The 16,157-nt window shown below is 49.7% G+C and overlaps 1 protein-coding gene across 1 annotated transcript in view; it reads left to right on the plus strand.

Moving 5' to 3' along the window:
• Window positions 1–222: 222 nt before the first annotated feature.
• The window catches only part of LOC124290479 (protocadherin Fat 4-like), a 40,627-nt gene continuing 24,692 nt past the window's right edge, over window positions 223–16,157 (plus strand). Inside the window, exons 1-2 of the mRNA XM_046727188.1 lie at window positions 223–280; window positions 15,834–16,067. Coding sequence (XP_046583144.1) covers window positions 223–280; window positions 15,834–16,067 — 292 coding nt within the window. The remainder of the gene's footprint in view (window positions 281–15,833; window positions 16,068–16,157) is intronic.

Genomic DNA, 16,157 nt, shown 5'->3' on the forward strand with positions numbered 1-16,157 from the left:
TCCTGAAAGACAGTCCCAACCTGTTCTTCACAAACAGACATCTGCACAAACAACCCAAACACTGCACCATGGAATGACCACCAGAAACCAAATGGCACAAAAAGGACAAACCAAAGGCAAAACAAACGGCACAGCTAAATGCAATGCACAAGGTTAAATGTCTAAATGGGTGTCTTGTGCTCCTGGATGTCTTGGCATGTGGTCCTAAAGTATTAAAGAAGAATGGCAGCAAGGGCATCACCTGGTGCCAGCAAATGCAGAAGGCCAGCATGCAAGGAAGGTGGGCAGAGCGGGCAAGAACGCAATGGGAATGTGTGTGCTTCAACACATAGCTCATCGGCCCAAAGTTGCCCATTGTTTCAGATGGGCACAGTGCTGTTCATGAACATGGCTTGAGGCTCTGCCACAGGCAGGGCATGTCCTGCCTGAAGGGTGGGGGTGCATGCAGTAGCAGTATACCTGTCATCATCAATGCTGGTCAACAATGCTGGAAGAATTCATGGGAACAGAAAGTAATCTACGGGATGCAACACTGTACTCGACCCTGATGGTCCTGACCACCTACCCCTCAGTAGCATGTACTGACGCCCTCCTCTACACCCTCAGTAGTATGTACTGACGCCTCCTCCCATGAACCCTCAGTAGTATGTACTGATCGCCCCTCTCCTACACCATCAGTAGTATGTACTGACGCTCCTCACTCTAAACCTAGAAAATGGACGTCCCCTCCCACACCTCAGTAGTGTGCACCACGCCCCCTGCTCTAAACCATCAGTAGTATGTGTGTACTCTCACGTCCTCTCACACCACCAATAGTAATTAATGCCCTCTCTCTACACCCTCAGTAGTATGTACTGCTGGATCGTCCTCTCCTACACCCTCAGTAGCATGTACTGACGCCCCTCTCCTATACCCTCAGTAGTATACTCGATCGTCCTTCTCCTACACCCTCAGTAGTATATACTGACGCCCCTCTCCTACACCCTCAGTAGTATGTACTGACGCCCCTGCAACACCCCTCTCAGTAGTAGCATGTACTCACGTCCCTCCTACACCCTCAGTAGTATGTACTGGATGCCCCTCTCCTACACTTCTTCAGTAGCGTACTGACGCTCCCTCACCTAAACCCTCAGTAGTATGTACTGACGTCCTCTCCTACACCCCTCAGTAGTATGCACTGGATGCCCCTCTGCCCAAACTCTCACAGGAAGCGTCACGCACTGACGCCCTCGCCTAAAACCCTCAGAAGCGCATGTACTTTCGACGCCCTCTCCAACACCCTCAGTAGTAGTATAAAATTGACGTCCTCCTCCTACACCATCAGTAGTGTATGTACTGACGCTCCTCACCTAAACTCCTCCTCAGTAGTATGTAATTGACGTCCTTCACCTTAAACCCTCAGTAGTATGCACTGACGTCTGACGTCCCCCTCTACAACCTCTCAGTAGTATGCACTGACGCCCCCTCTGCAACACCCCTAGCAGTATGTACTGACGCCCTCTGCAACACCTCTGTGTAGAAATGTACTGACGCCCCTCCCCTACACCCTCACAGTAGTATGCTGTACTCGACGCCCTCACCTACACCCCTCAGTAGTATGTACTGACGTCCCTCACCTACACCCTCAGTAGTATGCACTGACGTCCTCTCCTAAACCCTCAGGAAGTATGTACTGGGACGTCCCTCTCCAACACCCTCAGTAGTATGTGTACTGACGCCCCTCTCCTACACGCTGAGTGTAGTATGTACTTGACGTCTCTACCTACACCTCAGAAGTATGTGTACCTTAGACGCCCTCCAACACCCCTCAGTAGTATGTACTGACGCCCCTCCTACTACCCCCTGTGTAGTATGTACTGACGTCCCTCACCTACACCTCCTCAGTAGTATGTACTGGACGTCCTCTCTCTGCTAAATTCACATCAGTAGCATGTACTGACGCCCCTCTCCTACACCCTCACAGTAGTATATATACTGACGCCCTCCTACTACACTCAGTAGTATGTGTACTGACGTCACTCTCCTACACCATCAGTAGTGTGTACTGACGCCCTTCCTCCTACACCCCTCAGTAGTATGTACTGACGTCCTCTCCTACACCATCAGTAGTATGTATTGACACCCTCTCCTACACCCTTCAGTAGTATGTGTATTAACGTCCTCTCCTACACCCCTCAGTAGTATGTACTGACATCCCTCTCTACACCCTCAGTAGTATGTACTGACACCTCTCTCCCACACCCTCAGTAGTATGTACTGACTGTCCCTCTCCTACACCCTCAGTAGTATGTACTGACGCCCTCTCCTACACCCTCAGTAGTATGTACTGACGTCCTCTCCTACACCCTCAGTAGTATGTACTGACGCCCTCTCCTACACCCTCAGTAGTATGTACTGACGCCCTCTCCTACACCCTCAGTAGTATGTACTGACGTCCCCTCACCTACACCCTCAGTAGTATGTACTGACGCCCTCTCCTAAACCCTCAGTAGTATGTACTAACATCCCCTCCTACACCCTCAGTAGTATGTACTGACGCCCCTCCTACACCTCAGTAGTATGTACTGACGCCCTCTCCTACACCCTCAGTAGTATGTACTGACGCCCTCTCCTACACCCCTCAGTAGTATGTACTGACGTCCTCTCCTACACCCTCAGTAGTATGCACTGACGCTCTCTCCTACACCCTCAGTAGTATGTACTGACGCCCTCTCCTACACCCTCAGTAGTATGTACTGACGCCCCTCTCCTACACCCCTCAGTAGTATGTACTGACGCCCTCTCCCTACACCCTCAGTAGTATGTACTGACGCCCTCTCCTACACCCTCAGTAGTATGTACTGACGTCCTCTCCCTACACCCTCAGTAGTATGTACTGACGCCCTCACCTAAACCCTCAGTAGTATGTACTGACACCCTCTCCTACACCCTCAGTAGTATGTACTGACGCCCTCTCCTACCCCTCAGTAGTATGTACTGACGCCCTCTCCTACACCCCTCAGTAGTATGTACTGACGCCTCCTCTCCTACACCCTCAGTAGTATGTACTGACGCCCTCTCCTACACCCTCAGTAGTATGTACTGACGCCCTCTCCTACACCCTCAGTAGTATGTACTGACGCCCTCTCCTACACCCTCAGTAGTATGTACTGACGCCCTCTCCTACACCCTCAGTAGTATGTACTGACGCCCTCTCCTAACACCCTCAGTAGTATGTACTTGACGCCCTCTCCTACACCCTCAGTAGTATGTACTGACGCCCTCTCCTACACCCCCTCAGTAGTATGTACTGACGCCCTCTCCTACACCCTCAGTAGTATGTACTGACGTCCCTCCTACACCCTCAGTAGTATGTACTGACGTCCTCTCCTACACCCTCAGTAGTATGTACTGACGTCCTGACGCCCTCCTACACCCTCAGTAGTATGTACTGACGTCCTCTCCTACACCCTCAGTAGTATGTACTGACGCCCTCTCCTACACCATCAGTAGTATGTATTAACATCCTCTCCTACACCCTCAGTAGTATGTACTGACGCCCTCACCTACACCATCAGTAGTATGTACTGACGTCCTCTCCTACACCCTCAGTAGTATGTACTGACGTCCTCTCCTACACCCTCAGTAGTATGTATTAACATCCTCTCCTACACCATCAGTAGTGTGTACTGACGCCCTCTCCTGCACCCTCAGTAGTATGTACTGACATCCTCTCCTACACCATCAGTAGTATGTACTGACACCCTCTCCTACACCCTCAGTAGTATGTACTGACGCCCTCTCCTACGCCATCAGTAGTATGTACTGACACCCTCTCCTACACCCTCAGTAGTATGTTCTGACGTCCTCTCCTACACCCTCAGTAGTATGTATTGACACCCTCTCATACACCCTCAGTAGTATGTATTAACATCCTCTCCTACACCCTCAGTAGTATGTACTGACGCCCTCTCCTACACCCCTCAGTAGTATGTACTGACACCCTCTCATACACCCCTCAGTAGTATGTATTAACATCCTCTCCCCTACACCCAGTAGTCAGTAGTATGTACTGACGCCCTCTCCTACACCATCAGTAGTATGTACTGACGCCCCTCTCCTACACCCCCCCTCAGTAGTATGTACTGACGCCCCTCACCTACACCATCAGTAGTATGTACTGACGCCCCTCTCCTACACCCCTCAGTAGTATGTACTGACGCCCTCTCCTACACCCTCAGTAGTATGCACTGACGCCCTCGCCTACACCCTCAGTAGTATGTACTGACGCCCTCTCCTACACCCTCAGTAGTATGTACTGACGTCCTCTCCTACACCCTCAGTAGTATGTACTGACGCCCTCTCCTACACCCTCAGTAGTATGTGTACTGACGCCCTCTCCTACACCCTCAGTAGTATGTACTGACGTCCTCTCCTACACCCTCAGTAGTATGTACTGACGCCCTCTCCTACACCCTCAGTAGTATGTACTGACGCCCTCTCCTACACCCTCAGTAGTATGTACTGACGCCCTCTCCTACACCCTCAGTAGTATGTACTGACGCCTCTCCTACACCCTCAGTAGTATGTACTGACGCCCCTCCTATACCCTCAGTAGTATATACTGACGTCCTCTCCTACACCATCGGTAGTATGTACTGACGTCCTCTCCTACACCCTCAGTAGTATGTACTGACGCCCTCTCCTACACCCTCAGTAGTATGTACTGACGTCCTCTCCTACACCCATCAGTAGTATGTACTGACGCCCTCTCCTACACCATCAGTAGTATGTATTGACATCCTCTCCTACACCCTCAGTAGTATGTACTGACGTCCTCTCCTACACCCTCAGTAGTACATACTGACGCCCTCTCCTACACCCTCAGTAGTATGTACTGACATCCTCTCCTACACCCTCAGTAGTATGTACTGACGCCCTCTCCTACACCCTCAGTAGTATGTACTGACGCCCTCTCCTACACCCTCAGTAGTATGTACTGACGCCCTCTCCTACACCCTCAGTAGTATGTACTGACGCCCTCTCCTACACCCTCAGTAGTATGTACTGACGCCCTCTCCTACACCCTCAGTAGTATGTACTGACGCCCTCTCCTACACCCTCAGTAGTATGTACTGACGTCCTCTCCTACACCCTCAGTAGTATGTACTGACGCCCTCTCCTACACCCTCAGTAGTATGTACTGACGTCCCTCTCCTACACCCTCAGTAGTATGTACTGACGCCCTCTCCTACACCCTCAGTAGTATGTACTGACACCCTCTCCTACACCCTCAGTAGTATGTACTGACGTCCTCTCCTACACCCTCAGTAGTATGTACTGACGTCCCTCTCCTACACCCTCAGTAGTATGTACTGACGTCCTCTCCTACACCATCAGTAGTATGTACTGACGCCCTCTCCTACACCCTCAGTAGTATGTACTGACGCCCTCTCCTCACCCTCAGTACACTGACGTCCTCTCCTACACCCTCAGTAGTATGTACTGACGCCCTCACCTACACCCTCAGTAGTATGTACTGACGCCCTCTCCTACACCCTCAGTAGTATGTACTGACGCCCTCTCCTACACCATCAGTAGTATGTACTGACGCCCTCACCTACACCCTCAGTAGTATGTACTGACGTCCTCTCCTACACCCTCAGTAGTATGTACTGACGCCCTCTCCTACACCCTCAGTAGTATGTACTGACGTCCTCTCCTACGCCATCAGTAGTATGTACTGACGCCCTCACCTACACCCTCAGTAGTATGTACTGACGTCCTCTCCTACACCCTCAGTAGTATGTACTGACGTCCTCTCCTACACCCTCAGTAGTATGTACTGACGCCCTCTCCTACACCCTCAGTAGTATGTACTGACGCCCTCTCCTACACCCTCAGTAGTATGTACTGACGCCCCTCTCCTACACCCCCTCAGTAGTATGTACTGACGCCCTCCTACACCCTCAGTAGTATGTACTGACGCCCTCTCCTACACCCTCAGTAGTATGTACTGACGCCCTCTCCTACACCATCAGTAGTATGTACTGACGCCCCCTCTCCTACACCCTCAGTAGTATGTACTGACGCCTCCTCACCTAAACACCCTCAGTAGTATGTACTGACGTCCCTCTCCTACACCCTCAGTAGTATGCACTGACGCCCTCTCCTACACCCTCAGTAGTATGTACTGACGCCCTCTCCTACACCCTCAGTAGTATGTACTGACGTCCTCTCCTACACCCTCAGTAGTATGTACTGACGCCCTCTCCTACACCCTCAGTAGTATGTACTGACGCCCCTCACCTAAACCCTCAGTAGTATGTACTGACGTCCTCTCCTACACCCTCAGTAGTATGTACTGACGCCCTCGCCTACACCCTCAGTAGTATGTACTGACGCCCCCTCTCCTACACCCTCAGTAGTATGTACTGACGCCCTCTCCTACACCCTCAGTAGTATGTACTGACGCCCCTCTCCTACACCCTCAGTAGTATGTACTGACGCCCTCTCCTACACCCTCAGTAGTATGTACTGACGTCCTCTCCTACACCCCTCAGTAGTATGTACTGACGTCCCTCTCCTACACCCTCAGTAGTATGTACTGACGCCCCTCTCCTACACCCTCAGTAGTATGTACTGACGCCCTCTCCTACACCCTCAGTAGTATGTACTGACGTCCTCTCCTACACCCTCAGTAGTATGTACTGACGCCCTCTCCTACACCCTCAGTAGTATGTACTGACGCCCTCTCCTACACCCTCAGTAGTATGTACTGACGCCCTCTCCTACACCCTCAGTAGTATGTACTGACGTCCTCTCCTACACCCTCAGTAGTATGTACTGACGCCCTCTCCTACACCCTCAGTAGTATGTACTGACGCCCTCTCCTACACCCTCAGTAGTATGTACTGACATCCTCTCCTACAACCCTCAGTAGTATGTGTACTGACGCCCTCTCCTACACCATCAGTAGTATGTACTGACGTCCTCTCCTACACCCTCAGTAGTATATACTGACGCCCTCTCCTACACCCTCAGTAGTATGTATTAACATCCTCTCCTACACCATCAGTAGTGTGTACTGACGCCCTCTCCTGCACCCTCAGTAGTATGTACTGACATCCTCTCCTACACCATCGGTAGTATGTACTGACACCCTCTCCTACACCCTCAGTAGTATGTTCTGACGTCCTCTCCTACGCCATCAGTAGTATGTACTGACACCCTCTCCTACACCCTCAGTAGTATGTTCTGACGTCCTCTCCTACGCCATCAGTAGTATGTATTGACACCCTCTCATACACCCTCAGTAGTATGTATTAACATCCTCTCCTACACCGTCAGTAGTATGTACTGACGCCCTCTCCTACACCCTCAGTAGTATGTATTAACACCCTCTCATACACCGTCAGTAGTATGTACTGACGCCCTCTCCTACACCCTCAGTAGTATGTATTAACGCCCTCACCTACACCATCAGTAGTATGTACTGACGCCCTCACCTAAACCCTCAGTAGTATGTATTAACAGCCTCTCCTGCACCCTCAGTAGTATGTACTGACGCCCTCTCCTACACCATCAGTAGTATGTACTGACGCCCTCTCCTACACCCTCAGTAGTATGTATTGACACCCTCTCATACACCCTCAGTAGTATGTATTAACATCCTCTCCTGCACCCTCAGTAGTATGTACTGACGCCCTCTCCTACACCATCAGTAGTATGTACTGACGCCCTCTCCTACACCCTCAGTAGTATGTACTGACGCCCTCACCTACACCATCAGTAGTATGTACTGACGCCCTCACCTAAACCCTCAGTAGTATGTATTGACACCCTCTCATACACCCTCAGTAGTATGTATTAACATCCTCTCCTACACCCTCAGTAGTATGTACTGACGCCCTCACCTACACCATCAGTAGTATGTACTGACGCCCTCACCTACACCCTCAGTAGTATGTATTGACACCCTCTCATACACCCTCAGTAGTATGTATTAACATCCTCTCCTGCACCCTCAGTAGTATGTACTGACGCCCTCTCCTACACCATCAGTAGTATGTACTGACGCCCTCTCCTACACCCTCAGTAGTACCCTCAGTGTACTGACGCCCTCACCTACACCATCAGTAGTATGTACTGACGCCCTCACCTAAACCCTCAGTAGTATGTACTGACGTCCTCTCCTACACCCTCAGTAGTATGCACTGACGCCCTCGCCTAAACCCTCAGTAGTATGTACTGACGCCCTCTCCAACACCCTCAGTAGTATGTACTGACGTCCTCTCCTACACCCTCAGTAGTATGTACTGACGCCCTCTCCTACACCATCAGTAGCATGTACTGACGCCCTCACCTAAACCCTCAGTAGTATGTACTGACGTCCTCTCCTACACCCTCAGTAGTATGCACTGACGCCCTCGCCTAAACCCTCAGAAGTATGTACTGACGCCCTCTCCAACACCCTCAGTAGTATGTACTGACGCCCTCTCCTACACCCCTCAGTAGTATGTACTGACGCCCTCTGGGGCTACACCCTCAGTAGTATGTACTGACGTCCTCTCCTACACCCTCAGTAGTATGTACTGACGCCCTCACCTACACCCTCAGTAGTATGTGCTGACGCCCTCTCCTACACCCTCAGTAGCATGTACTGACGCCCTCTCCTACACCCTCAGTAGTATGTACTGACGTCCCTCCTACACCCTCAGTAGTATGTACTGACGTCCTCTCCTACACCATCAGTAGTATGTACTGACGTCCTCTCCTACACCCTCAGTAGTATATACTGACGCCCTCTCCTACACCATCAGTAGTATGTACTGACGCCATATCCAACACCTTCAGTAGTATGTACTGACACCCTCTCCTACACTCTCAGTAGTATATACTGACGCCATGTCCAACACCTTCAGTAGTATGTACTGACACCCTCACCTACACCCTCAGTAGTATGTACTGACGCCTTGTCCAACACCTTCAGTAGTATGTACTGACACCCTCTCCTACACCCTCAGTAGTATATACTGACGCCATGTCCAACACCATCAGTAGTATGTACTGACACCCTCACCTACACCCTCAGTAGTATATACTGACGCCCTCTCCTACACCCTCAGTAGTATGTACTGACGCCCTCTCCTACACCCTCAGTAGCATGTACTGACGCCCTCTCCTACACCCTCAGTAGTATGTACTGACGTCCTCTCCTACACCCTCAGTAGTATGTACTGACGTCCTCTCCTACGCCATCAGTAGTATGTACTGACGTCCTCTCCTACACCCTCAGTAGTATATACTGACGCTCTCTCCTACACCATCAGTAGTATGTATTAACATCCTTTCCTACACCCTCAGTAGTATGTACTGACGCCCTCACCTACACCATCAGTAGTATGTACTGACGTCCTCTCCTACACCCTCAGTAGTATGTATTAACATCCTCTCCTACACCATCAGTAGTGTGTACTGACGCCCTCTCCTGCACCCTCAGTAGTATGTACTGACATCCTCTCCTACACCATCGGTAGTATGTACTGACACCCTCTCCTACACCCTCAGTAGTATGTTCTGACGTCCTCTCCTACGCCATCAGTAGTATGTACTGACACCCTCTCCTACACCCTCAGTAGTATGTTCTGACGTCCTCTCCTACGCCATCAGTAGTATGTATTGACACCCTCTCATACACCCTCAGTAGTATGTATTAACATCCTCTCCTACACCCTCAGTAGTATGTACTGACGCCCTCTCCTACACCCTCAGTAGTATGTATTGACACCCTCTCATACACCCTCAGTAGTATGTATTAACATCCTCTCCTACACCCTCAGTAGTATGTACTGACGCCCTCTCCTACACCACCATCAGTAGTATGTACTGACGCCCTCTCCTACACCCTCAGTAGTATGTACTGACGCCCTCTCCTACACCATCAGTAGTATGTACTGACGCCCTCACCTAAACCCTCAGTAGTATGTACTGACGTCCCTCCTACACCCTCAGTAGTATGCACTGACGCCCTGCCTAAACCCTCAGTAGTATGTACTGACGTCCCTCTCCTACACCATCAGTAGTATGTACTGACGCCCTCTCCTACACCCCTCAGTAGTATGTACTGACGTCCTCTCCTACACCCTCAGTAGTATGTACTGACGCCCTCACCTAAACCCTCAGTAGTATGTACTGACGTCCTCTCCTACACCCTCAGTAGTATGCACTGACGCCCTCGCCTAAACCCTCAGTAGTATGTACTGACGCCCTCTGCAACACCCTCAGTAGTATGTACTGACGTCCTCTCCTACACCCTCAGTAGTATGTACTGACGCCCTCTCCTACACCCTCAGTAGTATGTACTGACGCCCTCACCTAAACCCTCAGTAGTATGTACTGACGCCCTCTCCTACACCCTCAGTAGTATGTATTGACAACCTCTCATACACCCTCAGTAGTATGTATTAACATCCTCTCCTACACCCTCAGTAGTATGTACTGACGCCCTCTCCTACACCATCAGTAGTATGTACTGACGCCCTCTCCTACACCCTCAGTAGTATGTACTGACGCCCTCTCCTACACCATCAGTAGTATGTACTGACGCCCTCACCTAAACCCTCAGTAGTATGTACTGACGTCCTCTCCTACACCCTCAGTAGTATGCACTGACGCCCTCGCCTAAACCCTCAGTAGTATGTACTGACGTCCTCTCCTACACCATCAGTAGTATGTACTGACGCCCTCTCCTACACCCTCAGTAGTATGTACTGACGTCCTCTCCTACACCCTCAGTAGTATGTACTGACGCCCTCACCTAAACCCTCAGTAGTATGTACTGACGTCTTCTCCTACACCCTCAGTAGTATGCACTGACGCCCTCGCCTAAACCCTCAGTAGTATGTACTGACGCCCTCTGCAACACCCTCAGTAGTATGTACTGACGTCCTCTCCTACACCCTCAGTAGTATGTACTGACGCCCTCTCCTACACCCTCAGTAGTATGTACTGACGCCCTCACCTAAACCCTCAGTAGTATGTACTGACGACGTCCTCTCCTACACCCTCAGTAGTATGCACTGACGCCCTCGCCTAAACCCTCAGAAGTATGTACTGACGCCCTCTCCAACACCCTCAGTAGTATGTACTGACGCCCTCTCCTACACCATCAGTAGTATGTACTGACACCCTCTCCTACACCCTCAGTAGTATTTACTGACGCCCTCTCCTACACCCTCAGTAGCATGTACTGACGCCCTCTCCTACACCCTCAGTAGTATGTACTGACGTCCTCTCCTACACCCTCAGTAGTATGTACTGACGTCCTCTCCTACACCATCAGTAGTATGTACTGACGTCCTCTCCTACACCCTCAGTAGTATATACTGACGCCCTCTCCTGCACCATCAGTAGTATGTATTAACATCCTTTCCTACACCCTCAGTAGTATGTACTGACGCCCTCACCTACACCATCAGTAGTATGTACTGACGTCCTCTCCTACACCCTCAGTAGTATGTACTGACGTCCTCTCCTACACCCTCAGTAGTATGTATTAACATCCTCTCCTACACCATCAGTAGTGTGTACTGACGCCCTCTCCTGCACCCTCAGTAGTATGTACTGACATCCTCTCCTACACCCTCAGTAGTATGTTCTGACGTCCTCTCCTACGCCATCAGTAGTATGCACTGACACCCTCTCCTACACCCTCAGTAGTATGTTCTGACGTCCTCTCCTACGCCATCAGTAGTATGTATTGACACCCTCTCATACACCCTCAGTAGTATGTATTAACATCCTCTCCTACACCCTCAGTAGTATGTACTGACGCCCTCTCCTACACCCTCAGTAGTATGTATTGACACCCTCTCATACACCCTCAGTAGTATGTATTAACATCCTCTCCTACACCCTCAGTAGTATGTACTGACGCCCTCTCCTACACCATCAGTAGTATGTACTGACGCCCTCTCCTACACCCTCAGTAGTATATACTGACGCCATGTCCAACACCATCAGTAGTATGTACTGACACCCTCACCTACACCCTCAGTAGTATATACTGACGCCCTCTCCTACACCCTCAGTAGTATGTACTGACGCCCTCTCCTACACCCTCAGTAGCATGTACTGACGCCCTCTCCTACACCCTCAGTAGTATGTACTGACGTCCTCTCCTACACCCTCAGTAGTATGTACTGACGTCCCTCTCCTACACCATCAGTAGTATGTACTGACGTCCTCTCCTACACCCTCAGTAGTATATACTGACGCCCTCTCCTACACCACTCAGTAGTATGTATTAACATCCTTTCCTACACCCTCAGTAGTATGTGTACTGACGCCCTCACCTACACCATCAGTAGTATGTACTGACGTCCTCTCCTACACCCTCAGTAGTATGTATTAACATCCTCTCCTACACCATCAGTAGTGTGTACTGACGCCCTCTCCTGCACCCTCAGTAGTATGTACTGACATCCTCTCCTACACCATCGGTAGTATGTACTGACACCCTCTCCTACACCCTCAGTAGTATGTTCTGACGTCCTCTCCTACGCCATCAGTAGTATGTACTGACACCCTCTCCTACACCCTCAGTAGTATGTTCTGACGTCCTCTCCTACGCCATCAGTAGTATGTATTGACACCCTCTCATACACCCTCAGTAGTATGTATTAACATCCTCTCCTACACCCTCAGTAGTATGTACTGACGCCCTCTCCTACACCCTCAGTAGTATGTATTGACACCCTCTCATACACCCTCAGTAGTATGTATTAACATCCTCTCCTACACCCTCAGTAGTATGTACTGACGCCCTCTCCTACACCATCAGTAGTATGTACTGACGCCCTCTCCTACACCCTCAGTAGTATGTACTGACGCCCTCTCCTACACCATCAGTAGTATGTACTGACGCCCTCACCTAAACCCTCAGTAGTATGTACTGACGTCCTCTCCTACACCCTCAGTAGTATGCACTGACGCCCTCGCCTAAACCCTCAGTAGTATGTACTGACGTCCTCTCCTACACCATCAGTAGTATGTACTGACGCCCTCTCCTACACCCTCAGTAGTATGTACTGACGCCCTCTCCTACACCCTCAGTAGTATGTACTGACGCCCTCACCTAAACCCTCAGTAGTATGTACTGACGTCCTCTCCTACACCCTCAGTAGTATGCACTGACGCCCTCGCCTAAACCCTCAGTAGTATGTACTGACGCCCTCTGCAACACCCTCAGTAGTATGTACTGACGTCCTCTCCTACACCCTCAGTAGTATGTACTGACGCCCTCTCCTACACCCTCAGTAGTATGTACTGACGCCCTCACCTAAACCCTCAGTAGTATGTACTGACGTCCTCTCCTACACCCTCAGTAGTATGCACTGACGCCCTCGCCTAAACCCTCAGAAGTATGTACTGACGCCCTCTCCAACACCCTCAGTAGTATGTACTGACGCCCTCTCCTACACCCTCAGTAGTATGTACTGACGCCCTCTCCTACACCCTCAGTAGTATGTACTGACGCCCTCTCCTACACCCTCAGTAGCATGTACTGACGCCCTCTCCTACACCCTCAGTAGTATGTACTGACGTCCTCTCCTACACCCTCAGTAGTATGTACTGACGTCCTCTCCTACACCATCAGTAGTATGTACTGACGTCCTCTCCTACACCCTCAGTAGTATATACTGACGCCCTCTCCTGCACCATCAGTAGTATGTATTAACATCCTTTCCTACACCCTCAGTAGTATGTACTGACGCCCTCACCTACACCATCAGTAGTATGTACTGACGTCCTCTCCTACACCCTCAGTAGTATGTACTGACGTCCTCTCCTACACCCTCAGTAGTATGTATTAACATCCTCTCCTACACCATCAGTAGTGTGTACTGACGCCCTCTCCTCTCCTGCATCCTCTCCTACACCAGTAGTATGTACTGACACCCTCTCCTACACCCTCAGTAGTATGTTCTGACGTCCTCTCCTACGCCATCAGTAGTATGCACTGACACCCTCTCCTACACCCTCAGTAGTATGTTCTGACGTCCTCTCCTACGCCATCAGTAGTATGTATTGACACCCTCTCATACACCCTCAGTAGTATGTATTAACATCCTCTCCTACACCCTCAGTAGTATGTACTGACGCCCTCTCCTACACCCTCAGTAGTATGTATTGACACCCTCTCATACACCCTCAGTAGTATGTATTAACATCCTCTCCTACACCCTCAGTAGTATGTACTGACGCCCTCTCCTACACCATCAGTAGTATGTACTGACGCCCTCTCCTACACCCTCAGTAGTATGTACTGACGCCCTCACCTACACCATCAGTAGTATGTACTGACGCCCTCACCTAAACCCTCAGTAGTATGTACTGACGTCCTCTCCTACACCCTCAGTAGTATGCACTGACGCCCTCGCCTAAACCCTCAGAAGTATGTACTGACGCCCTCTCCAACACCCTCAGTAGTATGTACTGACGTCCTCTCCTACACCCTCAGTAGTATGTACTGACGCCCTCTCCTACACCATCAGTAGTATGTACTGACGCCCTCACCTAAACCCTCAGTAGTATGTACTGACGTCCTCTCCTACACCCTCAGTAGTATGCACTGACGCCCTCGCCTAAACCCTCAGAAGTATGTACTGACGCCCTCTCCAACACCCTCAGTAGTATGTACTGACGCCCTCTCCTACACCCTCAGTAGTATGTACTGACGCCCTCACCTACACCCTCAGTTGTATGTGCTGACGCCCTCTCCTACACCCTCAGTAGCATGTACTGACGCCCTCTCCTACACCCTCAGTAGTATGTACTGACGTCCTCTCCTACACCCTCAGTAGTATGTACTGACGTCCTCTCCTACACCATCAGTAGTATGTACTGACGTCCTCTCCTACACCCTCAGTAGTATATACTGACGCCCTCTCCTACACCATCAGTAGTATGTACTGACGCCATGTCCAACACCTTCAGTAGTATGTACTGACACCCTCTCCTACACCCTCAGTAGTATATACTGACGCCATGTCCAACACCTTCAGTAGTATGTACTGACACCCTCACCTACACCTTCAGTAGTATGTACTGACGCCTTGTCCAACACCTTCAGTAATTTGTATCAGAACTCTCTCCTACACCTTCAGTAATTTGTATCAGAACTCTCTCCTAAACCTTCAGTATTCTGTATCAGAACTCTCTCCTAAACCTTCAGGAATCTGTATCAGAACTCTCACCTAAATCTTCAGTTTTCTGTATCAGAACTCTCTCCTAAACCTTCAGGAATCTGTATCAGAACTCTCTCCTAAACCTTCAGTATTCTGTATCAGAACTCTCTCCTAAACCTTCAGGAATCTGTATCAGAACTCTCTCCTAAACCTTCAGTAATTTGAATCAGAACTCTCTCCTAAACCTTCAGGAATCTGTATCAGAACTCTCTCCTAAACCTTCAGGAATCTGTATCAGAACTCTCTCCTAAACCTTCAGTATTCTGTATCAGAACTCTCTCCTAAACCTTCAGGAATCTGTATCAGAACTCTCTCCTAAACCTTCAGTAATTTGTATCAGAACTCTCTCCTAAACCTTCAGTATTCTGTATCAGAACTCTCTCCTAAACCTTCAGTAATTTGTATCAGAACTCTCTCCTAAACCTTCAGTAATTTGTATCAGAACTCTCTCCTAAACCTTCAGTATTCTGTATCAGAACTCTCTCCTAAACCTTCAGGAATCTGTATCAGAACTCTCTCCTAAACCTTCAGGAATCTGTATCAGAACTCTCTCCTAAACCTTCAGGAATCTGTATCAAAACTCTCTCCTAAACCTCTTTTCAGACACAAACGCTGATCTGTTCACCATCAACAGTGACGGACACCTGGTCATAGCATCCAGAATTAACAGAGAAATATTGAGCAATTCAGACCTCGTGGTAACTTTGGTCGTGGATGACAGTGTCGGTAACTCAGCTAGCGCTGACTTGACTATTAGTGTAGAAGACATCAATGACAACATACCCACTTGTGGCCAGTCTGTGTTCATCATACAGATAGAAGAGGCAGGAACTGAAAGTAAGCACTTCATTTTTGAATGTAGTCGTGAAAAGGACACGTTCCCTAAAGGCAAAATAACATTAATGCGCATCAGTTCTTTATGTTAAG

The sequence above is a fragment of the Haliotis rubra genome, unplaced genomic scaffold (genome assembly GCF_003918875.1).
Source record: "Haliotis rubra isolate DU_JTF1 unplaced genomic scaffold, ASM391887v1 Scf467, whole genome shotgun sequence".
NCBI lineage: Eukaryota > Metazoa > Mollusca > Gastropoda > Lepetellida > Haliotidae > Haliotis > Haliotis rubra.